At 44.0% G+C, this 23561-nt stretch overlaps 1 protein-coding gene across 2 annotated transcripts in view; it reads right to left on the bottom strand.

Annotated features, from left to right (window-relative positions):
- Entpd1 (ectonucleoside triphosphate diphosphohydrolase 1) overlaps positions 1-23561 on the bottom strand; it is a 128880-nt gene that overhangs the window by 28918 nt on the left and 76401 nt on the right. For both annotated transcript variants that reach the window (XM_021151676.2, XM_029472705.1), the window contains exon 2: positions 2541-2668. In XM_021151676.2, coding sequence (XP_021007335.1) covers positions 2541-2668 — 128 coding nt within the window. The remainder of the gene's footprint in view (positions 1-2540; positions 2669-23561) is intronic.

Raw genomic sequence — 23561 nt, 5'->3', positions numbered from 1 at the left:
TACTGCTTGTCCATCACTACTGCTTGTCCATCACTACTGCCTGTCCATCGCTACTGCCTGTCCATCACTACTGCCTGTCCATCGCTACTGCCTGTCCATCGCTACTGCCTGTCCATCGCTACTGCCTGTCCATCGCTACTGCTTGTCCACTCCACCGAAGCCTTTGTCTTCAGAAGCATGGACTGCTGATCTAAAAGTGACCACCTAGTACTGATACTCGGTCATTCTCCGACCTCCGCGGCATTCCACCTAGTACTGATACTCGGTCATTCTCCGACCTCCGCGGCAAGAGAATGCCTTAGGATAGCTGTTGAAGATAGATTCTTGAGCCTTCGTTCTGAACATTCACACTGAGGGTAAACAGGATGTCTGGAGGGTCCTGGGATGGTCGTCTGCCTCCTACATTGACAAGCCTGTTTCCAAGAAGGGTGCAGTCCTTTCTGTTGAGATCCTGTTTGCTTTGCTGAGTCAGCACACACCTATAGCGTCTGCTCTCAGGTCGGGGTCAGGCTGGCTGCGAGCTAACACTTGCACTGTGATCATCTGCCCCCCCCCCGCCCCCCCCGCAGAAATGCATATACTTTCCCAGTGCTGCTCACTGGTACATCTCCAGACCCTCAGAGTAAATGTTCAACGGTTACCTATTAAATGAATGAGTACATAAAATGTATGCAAAGACAAGCGAATCCCAGTCCCTGTCTTCCATCTGTTTAGAACGGAATATCCAAGTAAGTGCGCGAGCACGATAAAGTGCTCTCCCTGTGGTACACCAGATGCGCTCCAGGCATGGAGCCACCACCTCCTCAGCAAGGCTGAACCCAAACCACGGCAAGCAGAAATAAAGCAATGCTAGCTCATCTTCATAAGACAAAGAGTCCATGGACAAATAGTTGAATGGGGGGCTGTCTTTTCTAAGGTTATTTGAGAAGAGAATACAATCCTCTGCAGGTCTGTGGGCTCTCCATTCATGGAGAATGGCAGAACCAAACATGGCAGATGGCAGAGCAAAATATGCAAATGGAGAGTGAATACATTTTCTAAAATCCCTTCATGTGACACCTGTACAATTTCTTCTTGCCACTGCTCCCTAAACAGTAAGTACAGCACGGCAACTATTTGCATAGACTTTATATTATACTGGGCTTCATGGGAAATCTAGAGATGGTTTAAAACATACAGGAATTATATCTCAGAGCCTGAAATAGGTTATATGGAAATGGTACCCATTGGGTACCATAAAAGGCTTGACTAGCCAGCCACAGATTTGGATATTCAAGGTGGGTGTCCTAGAACCAATCCCCCAAAGATTCTAGAGGCCAACTGTGCTTCCTACCAATAAACTTCTTAACATAGTCTAGTAGGCTGTAGTGAGTCACACACAATAGAAATGGTCCTGTTCTTGTTTCTTATTTTAGATTTTATAATACGTTGTCTTGTACACCATATTCATTCAGCTAAGGTTTGAACCATTTCAGAGATGTCTTCTGAGAGTACACTCGAAAGCAGCAATAGACGCTCTCCAGTGGTGGTCATCTCTCTGTACTGTGCAATGTTTCATTCCCAATATGTGATAGAAATTTTACCGAAATTGGTAACTTTAACAAATGGTCAGCTTTTTGTTGTAAAACTATCTTTGTGCAAAATAAATCAGCAATACTCCTGCATCCACTTCAATGGTAGTAGCTGCTCTTGAGATACTTTTATTTAATGAGTGTCAAAGACCTGGCTCTCTTTTACCAAACAACACAACAAAACAGAAGCCCTGCCAGTAAACTTGCAGACCACTGGACGTGAAGGAGCCAGCCCTGACCACAGCAGACACTGGGGACACAGAGCTCGAGTGTGCCTCCTCAGTGGCCCTTCTCCCCAGTGATGCAATACTAGACATGCAAAAAGGTCACTCAAGAAGGCGATCACTTGCTTCTGGGGCTGGTAAACAAATAGCAAAACCAAGATGTCATGAGGCTTCAGTGCGAGTGAAGTCTTGCCAGAGAGCCAATGCCATTAAACACTAAGAGGCAAGGAGACCACCATCACTGAGCTGGCGCCAGCCAGTTTCTGTCCTGACAAAGTGGCCGCTGTACACAGCACAACTGGAATGAATTTGTGTGACAAACAGAGGCCAACGGAACACCCACGCCTTTTCTACACAGCAAGTGATGCGGGGTGGGTGGCGGCAGTTTCGGAAACAGGGCATGCGTCTGATTTTCCAGGCTCACAGGGCACCATCTTCTCAGCAAGCAGAATATACTTCAAAATGTGTGTTCTAGGACCTCCCAGTCATGTCACCTTCTGTATCTGTCACTGCCCACATGACATATGTACCAGTGTGCCTACCTTATGTGAGGTGGGCCCCGTATAGATATATTTACTGCCTTTTCAGTTTAAGTGTAAAATATATGTTTTTAAATTTTACTTATATTATTTATATATTTATTTTATTTATATAGTTATATATATAGATTTCTGTATCACATTTTTTAAATTAAAAGATAAAACAAAGTAATAGCGGTATTGCAAATGTTTGTGATTTTACTTGCCTTCACGTTTTCTGGCAAAGGTTTGTTCTGGGTCAGTCCCACAGCAATCAGAGCTATCACAGCCAAGATAGAGGTGAAACCAAGGGTGATCAGAATATTTTTGGAGCAAAATCTCTTCACCTTAGAATCTAAAGTCAAAAACAAAACATGAACAAGAAATCAGCAAACAATGATTTTTGTCTGGTTTTATGATGGCTATCCAGAAACACCAGAGATGCTAATGAGAAGCCAATCTGTAGCCACAAGATACTTGAAAGTCATTGGAGATCATTTAAGAATTAAAAAGGTTTGTCTGTATCATGAAGACCAAGGTCAAGTTGGCGGTGTGCAAAGAACAATGGGCAAACCACTTACATGAGCAGAATGAGGAGGAGAATCACATGGGTGTCTTAGCTAGTAGATCAGATGTGTCAATCAAAAGACAAGAAACAACTAACAAAAGACAGATAGACCTGTGCATTTTAAAAATATACACAGAGCATTTAATTTGCTAAAAACATCACACATCAGATCCCACCACAGAATAACATTTTCCGGCTTGATATAACTTTTGTGTCCTAACGCCCTCATATGGAAAACTGACAACCACCTTAACCGACAGTCACCTTAATCCTGAGGAGTTCTGAATACTTTTGGCTGTCAGTCTATTTATTAGCTAATCTATTCTGGTTTTCGTCTTATATGACAAAGAACATTTTAAAAGCTCCACTAGAAGAATTACATAAAGCTACTTCAACTGGACTTAAATAGATCATCCAGAGACCCGGGAATAGGGCCTGGAAGGTTCCATCAGTCCATCCATCTTGATAGCACAGCTTGTACTTCAGTCAACTTCTCAAACGAGCTTCAGACTCTTTTTTAGGCTTCCAGGGCACATAACACTGAATGGTCTGAAAATGAGATAGGTTCTCTATCCTTTTTACACTTCTCTGAGGACAGAGTGAGATCAAGGGAGAGGAGAGAGTGGCCCAAGTGTCCCCACTCTCCCATTTCTTTGTCAGCAGCAGCAGGCTAGGCGCTAACATGGGAAGTCTACCTTATGGTCTTGAGCAGAAACTTGGACTTTTCCCAAAAGTCTGCCACCCATAACATGGCTGCCTGGTCTGCACGGAGCCCCAGAGTTCTCAAGTAGTCTCCATCCATCAAGCCAAACGTACAAAACCCAGGACAAAATGCTAATAATGCATTATCTCTTACTTCCCAAGAAGGAAGGGCAAGTGAAGGCCATAGCACTTCTATGAAGAGACCTGCCTCCCCCAAGCTAAGGGCTGGACCTGCTCAGTTTGTGTGATCTCACGTCCCAGTGAGAAAATGTTTCTATGATGGATGGCTACCTAACGATGGCCCCTTACAACCTGATGTCTGCTTGCACAAGACTAGTGAAAAAGTGGAAACACTCTCTCTTGTCACTGTCCTGCCTGGATGAAATGTCAGACACCTATGGCAGCTGAGAGATGGGGGATCCTGAGTCCTCGGGGTCACTTTGAGATGCCAAATTGACCAACCCGCAGCTCATCTTCCCATAGGATTATCCTTTGACTCGATGCCCGGATATTAGTTACCTGGCGCTTAAACATCCAGGTACAGCTGCTATGGAAGAAGGAATGTCAAAATGCCAGAACTCTCCAGTCTGGGAGTCAGGACAGACATCTCTGTGAGTGGTCCCCCTCCCTCAGTTCCAAAGCCGTGAAACTGAAACTGTGCTACCAAGTATGGACTCTGCATGATTGGTTATAATGTGGATCGGTAACATTTCGTAGCTATGTCATTAGCAATAGAATTTTAAATGCTGTATTTTTCCATTCCTGAGGCTGCTGAAAAAGGACACCCATCTAGTTATTTCTTCTCCACGAATGACAATTTTTGCCGACTCATTTTTCCTTTGGCATCTATGCAGGCATTATTCTCAGCATCTAAACTACTACAATGGAAAAGATTAACACCATCTCTGCTCTTTGGAATTAGCCAGCCATTCACTGAGGAGAGAGAGGAGGGGAGGGGAGAGAAGGGGAGGGGAGGGGAGGGGGAAGCCAAAACAGAGATTACATGAGTAAATGATTTCCATCATGAAAACACTAAGAAGAAACTAAAGCCAAGGACTCTGGTCCATTGATTGCTGCAGCACTGGGCTTGAGGTCGGTAGTATTCGATCACAGGTTAAGAAGACTTCCCTGATGCTTCTAAGAACCGGGTGATGGCGAAACACTAGCTGTGAGGGGGAATGGAACATTCCAGAAGGAAGGCATGGGGACTGCAGAAGCCCCAAGGTGGTAGCTACCATAATGTGACTTTGGTTTTCTTTTTTCCTTCTCCTATGCAAATATTTGCTAATCCCCATCATCCCTGAACAGGTGGCCTGCTTCCCACAGTTGAGCAGCCCTTGTAATAATAGCCATGTTTCTACCACATATTCAAGCCCCTCGCCATATTTTACTTCTTATCAAAGATAAGCTAGAGAACTTAAATATATAAATGTTCTACATGTAACTTTAAAATTCTTTACTACCAAAAGTATGGCTGTTAGGTTTTCATATGATTACCCAGATAGGAGTAAACAGAACTGCGTCTCTCACAGACTTCTCAAAAGCCCTGCTGGCAGGCAGGAAACCAGACACTTCACAGGAAGTGGTGCTAGCTGTGGAGGGCCAGGCTGGCAGAAAGGGGAAGCACAGGCTGCAGGGTGCCCCTCCCTGCTCAGCATGTGGAAGTCTCCAAGAGTGAAAAGGGTTTGGGAACCACTCTCGCCATTGGCTAGATCTTTCAGATCCGGTTTTACTAAAACAGTCAGGTTTATTATGAAAATTGACACCGACTCTCTTCTGCTTAGAAAGCCTCACCCGACTCATGGGTAACAGAGAGGCAGTTTCCATCACTCAACATAAAGTGGTATTTATTTTTATGAGGGTTGGGTTTTTTTTTGTTTTTTGTTTTTTGTTTTTTGTTTTTTGTTTTTTGCTTTTTGTTTTTGAGACATGGTCTCCTGTAGCCCATGCTGGCCTTGAACTTGCTGTGTAGTTGAGGATGCCCTTGAACTTCTGGCCATTCTCTTGTGATGGTCTGAGAGTTAGGTTTATAAGCATGTGACATTTACAGGTTGTATACAGGTTATGGTTCTAGGGACCAGACCCAGGGCCTTATACATGCTAGGCAAGCACTCTACCAACTGAGCTATGTCCCAGCCCATAACATGGTACTTTGTAAAAGTCCAAGGAATGATTTTTTTTAACCAAGATTATCCAAGCACAAAGTGTTGCTGTTGTGGGTTGTCCTGATGCTGTTTGTATTCTGATGTTAATTCTGCTACCTCAAGAGGGGTTGCCAAGAAGCAGTAGGTCACATACTCAGGTGATCTCATGTGAATCTTCTTCCCATTTTAGCTGCTCAGTAAAGGCTAGAGCCTGTGATTGGGCAGTAGAAAGGAAAGGTGAGACTGGAAGCCTTTGAGAGGCAGGACAGGTGGAGAGAGAGAAAGAGGAGGGAAAGAGAGAGGATAGAACAGGAGGAAAAAGCCATTATGAAGCAGAACCACATAGCCAGGAGAAACTGCAAGTAGCAAGAAGTCTTATAGCTAGAGAATCAGTTAGTATAGTGCTACATCTGCCCAGTCTAGACTTATAGATTATAATCATAATAATTGGATGGTGTGGTTTTTATATGGACTTATTGGGGTTGGATATTCCAGCATTTGCTTTTTTTTTTCTTGGAATTGATTATACTGGAAAATTCAAAGCTGCACCTTCTTCACATTTTTTTTTCCTTTCATGTGACAGAGAAACAGGTTTTCTGTTTAATACGAGAGAGCCAAGTCCCAAGTAATAACTTCCACCTTCATTTTACAGAAAGAGCTGAAAGAAGCCAAATTTTAGCAAAATATGGACTAATGTCAAAACAATAGGCTACAGGAAAAAAAATGCAAAAATCTCTACTTCAATTCTTACAGTGATAGCCAGAGAGTTGCCCAGTTAGAACCTTATTTAGTAAAAAAAAAAAAAAAAAAAAAAAAATCATAGTTAATCAAAATGCCACTGTAAAGAGAAATCTTAGGGTCTCTGTTACATGATAACAAATATATAATCTTTCAAATGTTTTTTCCTATTGATAAAAAGCTTTTTCATGTTGACAGATGTGGTGGGGCTCTGGCAAAGGTGACCAAAAGTTTCCTCTGTGGATCCCAAGCAACTACGGGAACTGCTTCCTATGTCCTGGGGGCCACATCTGGGGTAACCCGGGCTTGTCAATGGGAGGAAGCAGCGCCCGTGGGCAAGCACAGACAAGAGACAGACACACGGAGGTGGCCTGTGTTTCCAGCCAGGGACAGCATGCTCACCGAGGTCTTGGTCCCTCCCTCCTGAACCAGAGCCTCCTCACTGTCTCTGTCACTATCCTGGCTGTCTGTCAGAAGACACACACGTAGGCCACAGTCATGCTTGCAGACTTTGTACCAGGTCCCTTGGATACAGCCACTTCCTGACACCTCCATCTGGCATCTGATTCACAAGCCCTTTCCAGAGACCCCCATACTTCCTGACTCCCTCCCTTCCCTGTCAGAATCCACCTTTGCTTTGGGTGACTCTAGGGATCGTCTATAACCCAAGCTCCTCCTGATCAAGAATCTAACTGAACTTTCTGCTGCCCACGATGGCCAAGACCAGAATGACTGATATTCTTGTCGCTCTCAGTGGTATGTACTCCCTGAGGGCTGAAACTATTCTGGCTGTTCATAGATGTGTCCCTTGGTGAATTAATGAGTGAATTTTGGATTCTAAGATCTTTTTTCAATGTAACATTTCCTTCATATGCGAATTGGAGTCTCCTCATTCTTCACCAAGTCTTTTTTCTTGTAGCCTCAATATCAGACTCACGTGGAGGTTAAGCTCCTCTCCAAACCTTTTTTCCATCTTTAATTTTTTTTTTGTTTTTAAATCACATTTGTTTAGTATGTGTGTATGTCTGTATGTGTTTATGTATGTGTGTGTGTCTATGTGTATGTATCTGTTTGTATCTGTGTGTCTCTGTGTGTCTGTGTTTGTATCTGTGTGAGTGCGTGTATGTGTGTGTATATATATGTGTGTTTATGAGTGTACAAGTGCCATGGCACATGTGTGGAGGTCAGAGAACAACTTGCATACGTCACTTCCTTATGTAGGCCCTAGGGATTGAACTCTGGTCTTTGGGTTTGGTTGCAGGTGTCTTTCCCTGCTGACCCAACTCGTTGGGCCCAGCAGGCCTCTGTTCTCATGTGCCACTTTTAGCTACACCATTTTTGTTCAAGTTCAACAGCTGTTGAACTGGAGGCTGTGCCTTGACAGCCTTTCGATTCTGTGTTCAATAATTACTGAACACATTGCACTATGCAGCCAGACTTGCCTGTAGCTTTGAGCTATAGCAGTGAATATAACACATAAATGGTTCACATTCATGAAGCTTATATTCTAGTTTGGAAGAAAAAAAAAGGACCAAACAGTAATATTTGGAAGGTAATTATGTAATTATAAGTGCTATAAAGATACAAAGAGAGATATGGGTCAACCTAGGACGGCCTTTGGATGAGCCTGAGTGAATGAAAGGACCACGAGACAACACGCACACCTCTGAGGCAGGAACACAGGTGGCAACTGAGCTGTGTATGAAATACCTCTGAGGTAGGCCAGTGCCTGGACAGGAGGGCAGTGTGGAAGGAAGAGCGATGAGAGGAGAAAGGGCAGAGGCAGCAGAGGGGTAACGAGCAGCTTTGCTCACTAGATCTTGAAGGTCCATGGGGCCTGAAAGATATGACTGATTCCAGAGTAACTGGTGTGATTTATTCTCAGTAGTTTAGATGTAAACATAGAGTCATCCAGGGTCACTGACGCCCCTGGAGCTTGAGGATATATTGTATGGATATAGTCATGTAGGACACATTTTCCTGCTTTCTGTCTCGGTAAGTGTATAAGCCTATCTCAGTAGATCATAGGTCAACTACACAGCCAAGTGTGGACAGACCAGGATCTATCAGATTCAGCTTGTTTCAAAAAGTCAGGTACATCCAGGAGTAAAAACCATGCTAAGAAAGTCTTAACGTCTTCTGCACCTCACGAAGACCAAATCCTTGGGAGGAGCTGGAGTTAAAGTCACCAGAATTCACCAGCAAGAAACCAACTCCACAGTCTAGAGAGACACTCAGGCTAGTGCTTGCCCATGTGGCTCTTCTGAGCTTCTAGTTCCTCGTGTGCAATATGGGCAGTGATAGGGCACCGGCTTCATGTGGTTGCTAGGTAAAGTGCAGTGAGCTCACAATACAGCCTACACTTAAAAACCCTGAGGTTAGGGCTGGAGAGATGGCTCAGCAGTTAAAAGCACTGGCTATTCTTCCCAAAGGTCCTGAGTTAAATTCCCAGAAATCACATGGCGGCTCACAACTATATGTAATGAGATGCCACCTTCTGGTATGCAGGCCCTTTATGCAGATAGAGCACTCATATACATTAAATAAATAAATAAATAAATAAATAAATAAATAAATAAATAAAACAAAAAAAGAACTCTGAGGTCCAGATATGGGTCTTAACTCTTTACCTTAAACTAATTCACTTAATCCTGTAAGAAGATATATTTTTATTAACTGGTAGATAATAATCCGATACATTTCCTAAGTCTGCCCCAACAAATGACCACAAGCTTGACTTAAAACAACAAAAAGTTCTTACAGTTTTAAGGACAGAGTCTAAAATCGGGGTGTTGTCAGGGTCTTAGTCCCCTCAACGGCCCTGGAGATGCTTCTCTGATTTCTCCACTTCCTCGGGACTCTTGGCACCTTTGGCCTGCAGATGCATCACTCAGATTCCTGTCTAACTCTTCACATTGCCTTTTCTCCTGTGTATTTGCCCACCACACTTCAGGATTTTCTCTAATGGCATCTGATTATTACATCAATCATTGGCCTGTTTGTCTTTATATTCTTTTCTTTTTGAGACAGGGTCTATGTAGCTCTGGCTATCATGGAACACACTACGTAGAACTTAAGGGTGGCCTTGAATCCTTTGTATTTGCTGTGCAACCATGAGGTCCTGAGTTTAGATCTCCAGGAGCACCCACGTGAAAGCTAAGCACAGTGTAGTGGTTCCCATGGATAACTACCATGGGGGATTGGGGTGTGTGGATACAGGAGAATCTCTGAAGTTTGCTGGACAGCAAATTTGCTGAACTGGTGAGCTCTGGGTTCAGTGAGAGATCCTATGTCTAACACCCTCTACAGTATTTGAGACATCATGTCATATAGAGTAGCAAATTCTATCATTCGGGAATGGAAGTAGCTGGCACCAGCAATGATGGGAGAACTGTCTAGACAGCTCTGACAAGAGCTCCAATGGTCTGCCTTTCACTACTGCGGCATCCTCGATCCAGACAATGGGAAGCTTACAGGTCAGTGGCAGAGACTGTGATTAGCAAGACTATCTGGGAACCTGCTTCGTCATACATGTTATAGAAGGCAGAATAGGAATCTGGCCTGAATCTTCTGACTCCACTCCAATGCTTCCAACAGCCTTCCTGCACCAGAAAGCGACAGGCATTACACAGCTTCATCCAGTCTTGGTTCCCAAGTTTCATTCAGTCAACCAATACACACTGGGTTCGAGGATGAAGCAGTTAACTTGGTGGGGTTTCCTGCCTAAGATTTGCTTCATGAAGGCATACAGATTCCTCTGAAAATGAACTTTAGGGGCTTAGCGCTGATCAGCTGGTTAAAGACAGAAGGCAGGAGAATAGGGAAAGAAAGCAAGACGAGGGTGAGCTGGGAGATGGGGGAGGGGGTGGAGAGAGAGAGAGAGAGAGAGAACAGAGAGAACAGAGAGAGAGGACAGAGAGCGAGGACAGAGAGAGAGAGAGGACAGAGAGAGAGGACAGAGAGAGAGAGAGAGGACAGAGAGAGAGAGAGAACAGAGAGAGAGGACAGAGAGAGAGAGAGAGAGAGAGAGAGAGAGAGAGANGAGAGAGAGAACAGAGAGAGAGGACAGAGAGAGAGAGAGAGAGAGAGAGAGAGAGAAAGAGAGAGGAGAGAGAGAGAGGAGAGAGGACAGAGAGAACAGAGAGAGAGGACAGAGAGAGAGAGAGAGAGAGAGGACAGAGAGAGAGGACAGAGAGAGAGAGGAGAGAGAGAGAGAGAGAGGACAGAGAGAGAGGACAGAGAGAGAGAGAGGAGAGAGAGAGAGAGAGAATATACAGAAAGGGGCAAGTATGCCAATGAGGACAGCAAAGGAGATACAGAGACACTGAGGAATTAACTGTGTGGGGTGCTTTGCAGGGTTGAAGCCTACTGATCTCTTGGACCCTCAGAGAAGGAACCACCAGTCTATGATTGAGTTCTAATTATCTGATTCTTCTCACTCACCAGTTCTTTAGTTGGAAGAGAAGTGTATTTATCTCAACCTAGTATGGCAGATGCTCTGAGTATCAGCTCTGGCTGGGGAGGCCATCTAGGGACAACCAGACAGTGGGGTGGAGCGTGGGGTGCAGAACAAAGTCTTACTGCAAAGCAGGCTCAGCCGACTCTAATCTGCCCACTCCTACATGGTGTGTTCTTCTCCACTTAGCCACTGTCACTGACTCTGTGCACCTGACTCCAAAACTGCAAACGACTACAAAAACCAGACAAAGTTCTGTGGGGGAAGCAAGGAAGCAAAGGCGTTCCATTTCCTCGCTCTTTTTCTCACTTCCTCCCACCACGCCACCCACTCTCCTTCTGGCTTCCCCTGAATCCATTTGCCCACAGATTGCACTGAACATAAAAGGCCTTTGTGATTAGCATGGAATCCCCATGTTTAAGGGTAGAGTTGGCAGGGAGTAGGGCTGTTTCCAGCAAAGTGATGTCACTGAGTTTGCACACTGGAATTCCCTGTGTCCTGGCCAGAAGGCATAACAATCTCTGCACATTGCTTCTCTACTAAACGAAATCTTCTCCACATCTGAAATCAAACAATTGTGCTCTGGGGACTCAACTCTTTCCCAGAAGCAGCTGCAAATGTCAACAAAGCTGTGGTTATTTGCCAACAGGGGGGAGAGAGAGAGAGAGAGAGAGAGATTGAGAGATTGACTAGGAAAGACTATACTGGTTAGGTAACAGCAGAACTTGCATGAACGTCTATCTTATGTGTGTAAATTCTTTTATCTTATTGCCTCACTTTTTGTAGCCATGAGATGCAAACTCAGAGCCTGCACAAAAATATTAATGTGGAAAAAATACACTGTAAAAAATTTAAAGTGATAAATCAGGGCAAATGTTTTTGACACAATCAAATAGTTTATTTCCTAGTATATTAGTCATTAAACTAATTAAGAAAATCATCAACCCACCTAATAAAAGAAGTTTAAAAAAAAGAACACGAATAGGTAATTTAAAGAAAAGGAAATGCATATTTGCAACATAGAAATGAATTAGAATTATGACTAGGCAGTTATACTCTCAGGCGTTTAGCCCAAAATGTGCAGAGGATGTCCATGCAAAAACCAGTATCTAAATATGTCTAACAGCTTTATTAATAACAAATAAATAAGTAATCCAAATGTCTGCCAGCTGGTGACTGTATACAAATTGTTTTACAATTTTACAATGGCATTATTCTCAGCAATACAAAAGGAGTACACTAGGGGTAGGTGCGATAGCATAGACACATCTCACAAGCACTGTGCAAAGTGAAAGAAGCCAGACTCAAGAGGCCACAAACTGAATGACTTTACTCTGTTATCAAAAAGGCAATATTAGGAGCACGAATCCGTGCACAGGGGTCATAGGCTGATGAGGAGGATCTACAAAGGACTTTTGGAGATGACAGCAGTATTCTTATCCTGACTGTGGGGATGGCTAGATGACCATATACACATTTTTCAAAATCCATACAGCTGCACATCTAAAAGTAAAAGTTCAGTAAAGAAACTACATGGAAAATGATGGAATTTGAGCACAATGGTATAATCCCAACACCTATGGCAGAGGCAGAAAGACCACTCCAAGGCTGAGGTTAACCTGCTCTATATAACAAGTTTCAGGCCAGCTATAGCTAAAGAGTGAGACTTTGTCTCAAAACAAACAAAGAAAATCAGGGGCGGGGTGTGGATTATATAAACAAGGACACTTCTTATACATTAATGGAAGTCAAAATCTGCCAGTTCTGATGCTTGCAATAGATCCTATCTATCAAAGAAGTTTAGTGTAGAAATTTAACCTCTCAAAATACTCTTGAGGACCTGAAAAGGTACAAGGATAGGGTGTTCAGTATAACAGGCTGAAAACAACTATAGGTCTATCATCTGGTTCTGGCCATATAAATTCTATGATAGATAGATAGATAGATAGATAGATAGATAGATAGATAGATAGATAGATAGAGATAGATAGATATCATAAAACCATGCAGACATGAACAGACTGAATTATACCTATGAATCTCAACACAAGCTATCTTCATTATATGGAGGATATCTTCATCATATGGAGGATAAAAGGGAACGGTAAAGGCACTGTTTTTATTTGGTAAAACATGCACGTCTCTGGACAGGTATACAAGGCTAGCCACTGCCAGGAGTAGCTCTTGGGAAATGGTCCTGGAGTTGTAAGTGGGAATGTGCCAGGGTTCCCAAGAACACCCCAGGTTTGACCATTCACTAAAGGGGCTTATAGGATTCAGCATATGGTTATACACGTGGCTATAATTTGCTACAGCAGAAAGGTATGAAGTAAAATCCACTGAGCTGAGCCTGACAGAAACCAGGCACATGGTTCTCCTAGAAAACATCTGTAACAGTGCATATAAAACATCTACCAGGTAAACTCACTAACAACCCAATACCCAGGGCTGTCCCTGGGGGCTGTCCATCCAGCCCACACCAGGCTCCCACAAGGTACACAGGGATCCAAAACAAACAGACTGAACACTCAATCCAGGTAGAATAAGCCATCCCTTTTCTGAAATCCAATCTCCAAGATACCTAGTCAAGGCTTACCTGTGCAAGAAGGCTCATCTGAGGATGGCAGTCTCTGACCTCATCGTCTCCTTTCTACACGGTCCAACCAATGCTTATACATGCCTTTCTCTTTCTTATTTCCCTCCATCCTTTTCTCTCCGTCCTTAATTACCTAAGCAATTTAAAACTCTTAATAGAAATTTCTGAAAAATCCAAAGGTTTTGAAATAATGAGGAAAGTCCAGCGGGTTGCCAGTGTGAGTCACGTGGCAATGAGCAAGGCAGTTGATCAATGGCTAAACGGGGAGCTGTGCTTTAGTGGTCTGCTGTGGACTTTGCTGACTGCCTACTCTATTGTCCTACCAGCCACTGGACAGTCCAATTAATCCAAGCAGCCACATCTGATTCTCATTCATCCAGGCTTTCCAGAACAATGCCATGCTTTCTATACCATCAGGCAGAACTGTCAGACCTTATTTTGGATGGATTCCAAGGTTTAAGAGGGCATCAGTACTGTCCCTTTAGGCATCGTTGGTGTTGAGAATCAGAGTTAAAAAGGAATGATCCTCTAGGAAGGCATGGTGAGGCTTCCGGCTGTACTTGGTGATTTCATCACGGGCGAGCATATTTAAGCAGCCGACTTTTCACGCTTCGGCCAGAGCACCAGAGCAATTAGGTAAGCAAGAGCTCCAAGCTGTATCGGTTAGAATTACCTTCCTTTCAAGAGTGTGATAGCTATAACTGATAACTCAGAAGGATGATATAAGGGTTCCTTATTTTTTTGGAGTATATTTTCTGTATCCATTTTGTTGAAAGGAAGGCAAAGGGGTTAGAAGAAGGTTCCTGGACCTTAATTCCTGGACCTGAGATACCAGGTATGTTCTCTCCTTGATAGTCATCTTGTTTTGTTTTGTTTTGTTTTGTTTTGTTTTGTTTTGTTTTGTTTTGTTTTGTTGAAACAGAATCTCTAAGCCAGGCTGGCCTTAAACCCCGTATGTAGTTAAGAATGACACTGAATTTCTGATTATCCTACTTCCATCTCCCTTGCTGGGATGACAAGCCTCTACCACCACACCCACTTAAGGAAGTTTTGAGATCTGAGCCCAGGGCATGCTAGGCAAGCAGTCTACCAACTGAGTTACACTCTGGACCCCGAGAAATGTCCCCTGAAAGCAACAGTTAACAAACCAATAGAACAGATGAGAATGTCTTCTGCCACATTTGCCCACACCTAAGAAGAGGAGATGTGATCAGTCTTATGTCTTGGAGTCTTTATCTACTCTAGACTATAACTAAGAAAGTGGTACCCTACGGCTGCTCTCTATACCCTAGATAAGGAAAGCAGTGTATGAACATGATAGGGATGGAGCCAACGGTGTGGAATGAAAAGGGCCTGTCAGTGCATCTCCAACATGGATGGCCTGAGGGAGCTGCCGTGAGGATGCTGAGAATCAAACCTAAATCCTCTGGAAGAGCAGCAGTGCTTTAACTGCTGAGTCTCCTCTCCGTCCCTGACCACATCAATTGTTCTATAAAGCTGATACTGAGTTGGCCATTGTTAATAATAAAATGGTCACTACAACTTATATGGCTGTCTTTCAAATGTAGGTTTCAGGGAATTCTCTTTCTGTCTGTTCCCAAAGGGCAGCAGATGGTCTGTCCCTCTAAAACCCCAAGGCCAGGAAATGACAGCACAGGGATGACATGAATGACAGGGAGCTCGACCTCTGTGCTTCTTGCTCACGCTGGCGTGCCTGTGTCTTCATTTACGTAGGCTCACAGACGTAGGAAGGGTGCCAGACCAGGAAGTCCACTTGGGAGGGCCAACAGACACAAAAGTGATTTCTCCTTTATTCTTTCCTTTGGAACTAAGATAATGTTCTCAGTGAAAGGAAATGAGTCTCCACCTTAGCAAAGACTCAAGATACCACGTCTGAGGGAATCACAGATTCTGATACTCAGAAATGAATGCCAAAATAGTTGGGATTCTTTATAGAGACTCCTAAGGGGTCAACAACTATAAGAAGCATGCATGAATAGAAGAGGAGAATTTTATTGCACCTTCTGGGAATAGCTGTTACCTAGAACTGACCTTTGGGATGACAAATTGGGAGTGCCACCCTTAAGGCTGGGACAGTGAGCAAAGACAATACTTGGATGTCAAAGGCAGAACTGGACCCCACCCTTTCCCATTCTCCCAGGACTGAGTCGGGTGGGGTGGCTGCCCCTCCGAGCTTTATATGGTGCTGCTCCAAACACTGGCAGTGCTTATAACTCCAACTCCTCTGATGACTGGGGCTTTTGTTTTACCTCTTCAGACTATGCATTCCTAAACTCCATTTTCCTACAGACGCGGTCAGCTCACTTCATCCACTTCTATTCACATCCAAGTTACTCACACAGATATCACCCACTAGCTTGTGTTGCCAAATTCAGTGGGTACATTTCAGCACTTAAACTTCCGGTAGAATTTGATACCATTGACTCTTTATACTTAAACTTTTTTTTCTTAGCGGGCTTCCATGATACCAGACTATTCTGACAAGCCTCCTACTTCTCCAGTCTCTGCTTGCTGGTTCTCTGTTTGATACCCATTAATGGCAGTCCTACAGAATTCCATGCTGGGACCCTGGTTCATCCCATTGTATAAACATGACCCAGACTGAGTGGTGATGGCTTATTCAATCTCTATGGGTAACTTGATGTCAATGATTACAACTTCCTAGTTTCAATGGCCTTGACCCCTGGTCTACTAGGCCAGGCTAGTTTCCTGAGCTGTGGATTCATAATACCACCACCACCACCACCACCACCCAAACACACATATATGCCTCGGTGTTCTACAGGCAAGCTTGAATGTCTGAATGTAGCTTCCTCCTCTCTAACTTATTAATCTTTCTTACAGAATGTAGTCATTAACATCTATTACACCTATATATTTTTAGCGTCCATCTTTTTCCTCAAACCTCCAATTCTTTTTTTTTAATTTTGCTCACTAAATATTTCTTAAAACCATGTTTTCATTTCTTCTGTGAATTACTACAGCCGCTTCTATAGAGGCTCTTCCAGTTCAGTGCAATTCCTTTTCCAAATCATCATTTTTTTCTTTTCTTTTCTTTTCTTTTTTTTTTTTTTTTGAAGCCATCATGGCAATTTAAAACTGCAAAGCTTCAAAATAAAATCCAAACTTTGTTTTGCTGAGACAGAGTCTCACCTGTAGTCCTGGAACTCACTATGCAGACCAGGTTGGACTGGAATTCACCAAGGGCCATCTCTCTGCCTCCTAATTGTTGGACTGAAAACATGAGTCATCACACCTTGCTAAATCCAGATTCCTTAATAATAATTTTAAGGCTATTCTGACCATCTAGTTATAGAAGTGAAGTAAATTTAACATGCTAGGCTCTGAAACTAGGCTCTTTTTTCCATATATATGTGCATATATATAATATATATATATAATATATATATGCATATATATAATGTATATATGTGTGTGTGTCTGTTGATGGTGAAATATATGTATATAAATGCATGTATATATATATGGTGGAGTGTATATGTACACACACACATATGTGTGTGTGTGTTTTGTAAAAATCATTCCTGCTCCATCTTCTGTCTGAAACATTCTCTCCCCACCCCCTCTTTTTAAAATCTGTCTCAGTGAGGATACTGAGACTGGGAAAATTGCTTATGTGTAAATGGTTCTAAAAGCCTCTTATTTGTTGGCCTCTCAGAGTATCCTCCTACAGTGCTACAGTGACCCTGAACCAGCACTAGTCTCTTTTGGAGGCTGGACACCTTGAGAGTCTTCCCAGTGCCCAACAAAGGGTCTGGCCAGCATCAGTGTCCCATTGTCAGAAGGATAAATGAAGGGATAAGGCTGATTTGGATTTTTTTAGTGTGCGATGTTTATCATAGAAAAGGGAGAAAGACTGTTTTGAGCATCCCAAATATATTTTAACTTCTCCACTCTGAGGTTCTATTTTTAGTGAGCTGCCATGCAAGCCAAAACTTTGTGCATTTTATTGGATGCAGGGGGGTCAGATGTTTGAGCAGTAAATCCCAAACCTGGATCCCAAGGCTTAGTCATCTACTCCACCGGATATGTTGTTCAATGAATTACCGACAATAGACTCGATGCCATGCGTGCGATGGAGGGAACCGCCCCTGTAGCTGGTCACTCCTTGGCAAGCATGGCTAATGCTGCTTCAGTTCTGAACAGTCAGTCATCTGGTTGAAGACTGTTTGGGTAGCAATGTGCCATCTCCTATGTATGACTACATGCTGGACTGACTCTCAACTCTCCCTTCTCTTACCAGCAAGTTACTTAATCTTTCTAAATTTTTATACTAAAAAAATTAAAGCCACTCCTCCCTTTTTGATAGGTTGATATGAAGACAGAAGCAGCTTTATATAGAAAGAGGTGGAGTCCTGTGCAGCCCTGTTGACTGTGGTCCTCCATTCAGGAGACACTCTGTCTGCAGTCCAGATCCATTCTGGCTTTTGTGTCTCCTCCCTTGTCCTTTCAGCTTGGAATCCCCACGAACACCTCAAGCCCAGCGTGCTCACACAAGACTCAGGCTTGTTCCTACCAAGTCTGCTCCTCCATGAGCATCCCATTCCTCATCCAGCTACTGAGACCAAGGAGAGCACCGCCCTCCCCCATCCCTCCCTGCCCCCCCCACCTCCAGAGCCCCACAACTTGCTCACTCAGTGGACGCTGCTGCGTCGTCCTTTGCCACATCCCGGGGTTCTAGTTGCCAACCATGTCAATGCTGTGGATCCCTCATCATCATTCCGCTGCTTTCTTTTCCAACCACAGCCCCCTCCCAGGGCGAGCCCATAATGGATTCCCTGCACTCATTCTTGCCTCTCAACAGCCTGATTTCCAATTGCAGATGAAGTAACCCTTCCCAAGTGTCTGTCTGTCCCCACATAACATATTAATTTCTCAGAACACATCATAGCTCCCCACTGCTCTTATAAAAACAGAACAAGGTGCTTAATACAGCCATGGGTCTATGTTTGACCCACCCCAGGCTCTAGCCTTCATCATCATTACCCCGAATCCTTCACTGTCACCTCTCAGGCCTTGAATCACCAAGTTGTCTTTGTCAATGTGCTGTCTCAGCCTGGAATATCATCTCCCAACCTCTTTACTTAACTGTTGTCTACTCTTCCCTCAAGACCCAAGCTGAAAATTGCCTCCTGGAGCACTCTTCAGATAGTCTGTCTCTAAACCCCATACAACACTCTAAACTTCTTCACAGAGAATAGGCTATTCTAATACTTTCCCCTGGGTAGATGTATCACTGAAGCAATCTGATATACAATAGGTCCATCAAGCAAGAACTTTAGAACACCACCAACTCTAGGGTCCCACTCAAAACAATGGAATTAGATTGAGACTAAGGCCTGGCCTTTGGCATTTTTTAATAACTCCCTGGGGTATTGAATATGCAGCCACAACTGGGAATAGCTTGTCAAAGGAAATGGGAAACTGAGGAAATGGAAACAAGTCCAGGGGATGACCCGGATGTAGGTCAGAAGTAAAGCCCTCGTCTGGCATGTGCACGGTCCTGAGTTTGATCCTCATTGCTTAGAGAATCGTGACTGTTTATCCTGCTCTCTCCCAGGGCCAAGCATACAGCAGCAGTGCTTGGAGCCGCCCGCTGTGTTCCCTGTTGCTGTCATCACTGATACAGCTGCTATCAAGATCAGAATGCCTGATGGCTTTCTTTGAACATTTTTTAATCTCTGTGATTCCTTACTAAAAAACTCAAACTAGTTAAAATGGTAGCAACCAAATCACTTCCTTTTTTAGATTTATTTTTATTTTATGTGCATGGGTGTTTTGCCTGCATGTGTATCTGTGTACCACATGTACCTTGACCCAGAGGACTTCAGTGGGTATCAGGTCCCCTGGAACTGTAATTAAAGAAGAGTGTGAACAGTCATGTGGGTTCTGGGAACAGAATCCAGGTCCTGAGGAAGAGCAAGTGCTCTAAACTGCTGAACCATCTCTCCAGCCCCGCAAATCACTTTCTTAAATTCAACATTTCTATTGTCCTGTCAACACAGAGCTTTGACCTAGGAACTGAGGTGAAATAGAATACAATATATTTAAAACACCAGTTCATGCCATGTTAAATCCCTCTGCATCTAGCTCTGTATTAGTAATAGCAGAGACTTTGATACTGGTGTTCTAATTTTCTAGGAACGTGAAATAACTGGATTGGCCACCATTTTGTTCTTCTAATTCCACTCTTCCCATCTTTCCCCCATCTTCGGTCTCATGAACTCCTTTATCAAACAAATGGGAACTCTTCCCCCTAACCCAGCTCAGAGATCAGGATGGAGGTCCTTCAGTCATAGTTTGCCAGGTTCAGACCTATGTCAGAAGGCAAGCCCTAGAAAACCCTTTCTCTAAAGAGTCCTCTAAGGATGAAGTCCTAAAATCCAGGTCTCAGTCATCACCCTGCACCGAGCGCGTCTAAAGGCTTGGAAGAGCAGTGGCTGTCAGCTCCTGAGGGTTTCCGATTCAACAAGTCTGAGGTGAAGCCAAAGAATCCACATTTCTGACAAGTTTTCAGGTGATGGTGGTGACACTGTTCTAGGAACCATACTCTGAGAACCACCCGGATCAGAGTACATCAGAGCCACCCCAAGTTAATGCCTGTGTATTGTATAGTATCTCTATACATGTGGAAAGATACTACCTAAAAAGAGCTGCATAAACCTAGATAGAGACAGGTGTATAGAGAGGGGTAGGTGGGGAGGGCTTCTGATACCTCACAGAAGTGTGGTGGACAAAGACTGCTAAATTTCCATTTTATGTTTTGAAGTACAGTATGGGCCTTCTCCCTGTGGTTTCAGAGGGGTATTCTCTGCCCTATTTTTGTAAACAGTCCCAAGCCGCTCCCATACTTCTCCTTTTAGAAGAAGAAATTGTGAGGGTTTGTAAGGGCAGCATGCCTCTAAATCAGTTCCTTATTAGGTAATTTCTCAGCCATCACTGGCTTACTTTTAAAAGGCAGCCGTTAGTTACCCTTTCCCGAAGCCAGTTAGCTTACTGAGGTCACTTCAAGCATTGTTCATCCAAGTGGCAGGAAGGCTGAAGTGTCGGGTGGGGAGGTACAAGAAGCTCTTCAAAGTTAAGAGCTTCAAATCACCTTGGGGGCTTCGTCTGTGGTTGGGAGGGAGCCATGTGGAAAGGCATTCTCGGAAGCATGTGACCCCCCACACAGCGTGCTGACAAGAAGCGAGCTGGTCCAAGCAGTAGTCAAGGCTCTTGGATTGGCGTCAACAGCTGTGGGAAACATGGTGTCTCGCCTTGGAGCACCACATCACACCAGAGTAATGCTCGCAGACAGCTATACAACACAGGTTCACTCTACAAGGGAAGTCACCAGGACAGGGAGACTCCCTGCACTGCTGGCTTCTGAGCCCAGGGGGTTTATGCTATGTTGGGTTCAGTCTCCCCAGCAATGTCCTGGCTGTAATGATGCAAGAATCACATCCCAACAAAGTTCCCAGGACCGCATGCCCATCTTCAGTCAAGCTCATTCTCTGCCAGCCAACACAGCTTCGTTCCAGTAGTTGGTCAAACAGATGGGTACCTTTTCTGGGTTCTCTCTGCTTGCCTCTGGCCCTTTTTAGCCTCCTCTGTTCTCTCCTGAGCTCAAGTGCTTCCTGACTTTACTGCCATGGTGAGGCTTTCCGCCATTCAGTCGTTTAAGACATCCCATGAATGACAGTTATCTTCTTTGAAGTGGAAAGGATCCTTGGAGTTGACTCCCTCCAGCGATTCCCAGCACTGAATGCTACGCAGAAGAATCAGCCAGGGATTTTCTCAGTCCTTTCCCGGGCAATCACCCTGGGCTCTCAGTGCAGGGACCAGGCTATGGCCATACTTAGCACCCCCAGTTGATTCTAATGAATGGCAGGCATTACAAACATGGGACCTAGCCCAACTGCTGCTGCAGGACAAACCTGTTGCTGTACAGTTCTTGAGAGCTAGGTTTTAACCTCTGTAGTAAATTCTTCTCGATGGGACACAAAGAATTTCAAAGTCACCCAGGCTAACTAACAATAGCCACCATAACTGTTAGGAAGCTCTGGTCGTGATCCAAGTTCAGTTTCCTTCTAAATTTCATGGATCCAGCTCTAAACGATCAAGCAACTTTACAGTGTGCTCATTTTTCATTTTTTTTTTAAAGAATTCAAAGGTAGCACGTATGTGTGCCTCAAGTTGCCTGCCTTCCAAACCAAAAAAATAAACCCGGTTCATGAATCATGACTTTCAGGTTATATGCCACCCTAGTGACACTCTGGTGGCTGTCCTCCAGTTCGTTAACCACCTGTCATGTCAAATCCTGCGTCTGTGACTGAAGGTCACAGAGTCGAGGTGGTTACTACACCTTATTATCTGTAAACGGAAAGTTACCACCAATATGACTGTGCATTTCATACATTAGATATTTGAACCTGGATAACCTTCAGATCTTCCCCCACAAGTAATCAAGTCAGGATTCTCACCTCATGTGCTCCCTTCAATGTCAGCTCCTCTCTTTAGCCCATCTTTTCAACCTACAGGCAACTTATTTCTTTCTGTAATATATGGCAGTCTCACTGAAAGCTTCCTGTTGTTGGCCAATTTGCTACCTGTGCCTTCTAGGCTTTTCTCCAAGTTGCTGATAAATGGGCCGTTCAGAGAAAAGGCAGAACCTGTGGACTTCAAAGCTTTTGTCAGCATGAGCTAGCCAGGAAGTGCTGCGGCTCTTTCTCCAATCCTTACTTCTCCAACTCACTCACACAGTGGGAGATCCCACCTTCCTCAGACTAAAGTACCAACAGTAAAATTACTGACTCTCCAGGTTTGCTCCTTCCAATCCCAACAGCAACAATGTTGCCAGGGAAAGAGAAAGGAAACCCTCTCTCCGATTACTGACAAGCTCTGACCACTAGTAACCGCCCACAAAGTCTATTTACCACCCTTGTTTCTGTTTGAAATTCTTATTACTAAAAACCTTCTCAGTCTCTTGTTGAAATAAAATATACTATTTCTATGAGAGATGGCCAAATTTCTTAATCACCTTTCTTGCATGTCCCCTATATTACGGTAATTTGCTACGTCTATTTAGTGAAACATAGGCCAGTTTCCAGGGATTAGATTTTTCTTTTCCAAGTGGTAATGGGTCTTTCATATTCATTTCCATATTTTTCCAAATATCTAGCTCACGGGGAGGCTTTCTGATCTACTCTCATTCATTTTTCCAATCCTAGAAATTAAAGATCACACATAATCTCCATACACTTTGTTGCCAACCATCAACCACCTCAGCCTGTCACTGCACATCTGAACACTGGTGGCCTGAGTCTGATCACCACAATCCATGGTGGGAGGAGAGAATGAGCCCTGAGAAAAAGGTTGTCCTCTGGCCTTCCCACTAGTGCCCTTCCACCCACACTTGATTATTGTGTTGGTTAAAAGAAGAGGGAACCTAGATGAAGAACTATCTAGATCAGACTCTATGTCTGTGGGGCATGGTCTTGACTGTTGGTTGATGCAGGAGAGCCCCGTCCCTCTGTCCAGTGTGTAAGCAGGCGGTTCTAGGCTGTGGAAGAAGGCTAACAGAGCATGAGCAAACCCGAATGAGCTAAGGAGCAAACCAGGAAGCAGCCTTGGTTACTCCATAATTTCTTTCTTATGAGTCCCTGACTAACTTTCCTCAGTGATGGGCTGTGATCTGGAAGGAAAGGGAAACAAACTCTTTTCCTCCCCACGTTGCGTATGGTATGGTGTTTACCACAGCAACAGAGAGCGCTCTAGAACGATGGTGCATGCTCACATGGTGGGATGCATTTTCCAAGATGCTCTAGTTCCCCTGCAGCCTTCATCCTTACGCTGCATCCTTCTGCTCACGCTTCTACTGAGCCCAAACGACTCATCATCGTCTCTGGCCTTGCCTCATCTTCAGCAAATGTGTAGCCCAAGTGATGCTGGAAAGTATCCTCCTAGCTTTTAAACACTCTGCTATCTCCTTTCCTTACCACACAGACCCTACTTTATAAATGT

The sequence above is a fragment of the Mus caroli genome, chromosome 19 (assembly GCF_900094665.2).
Source record: "Mus caroli chromosome 19, CAROLI_EIJ_v1.1, whole genome shotgun sequence".
In the NCBI taxonomy this organism is placed as follows: domain Eukaryota; kingdom Metazoa; phylum Chordata; class Mammalia; order Rodentia; family Muridae; genus Mus; species Mus caroli.
This window is presented reverse-complemented; position numbering and strand designations above follow the sequence as displayed.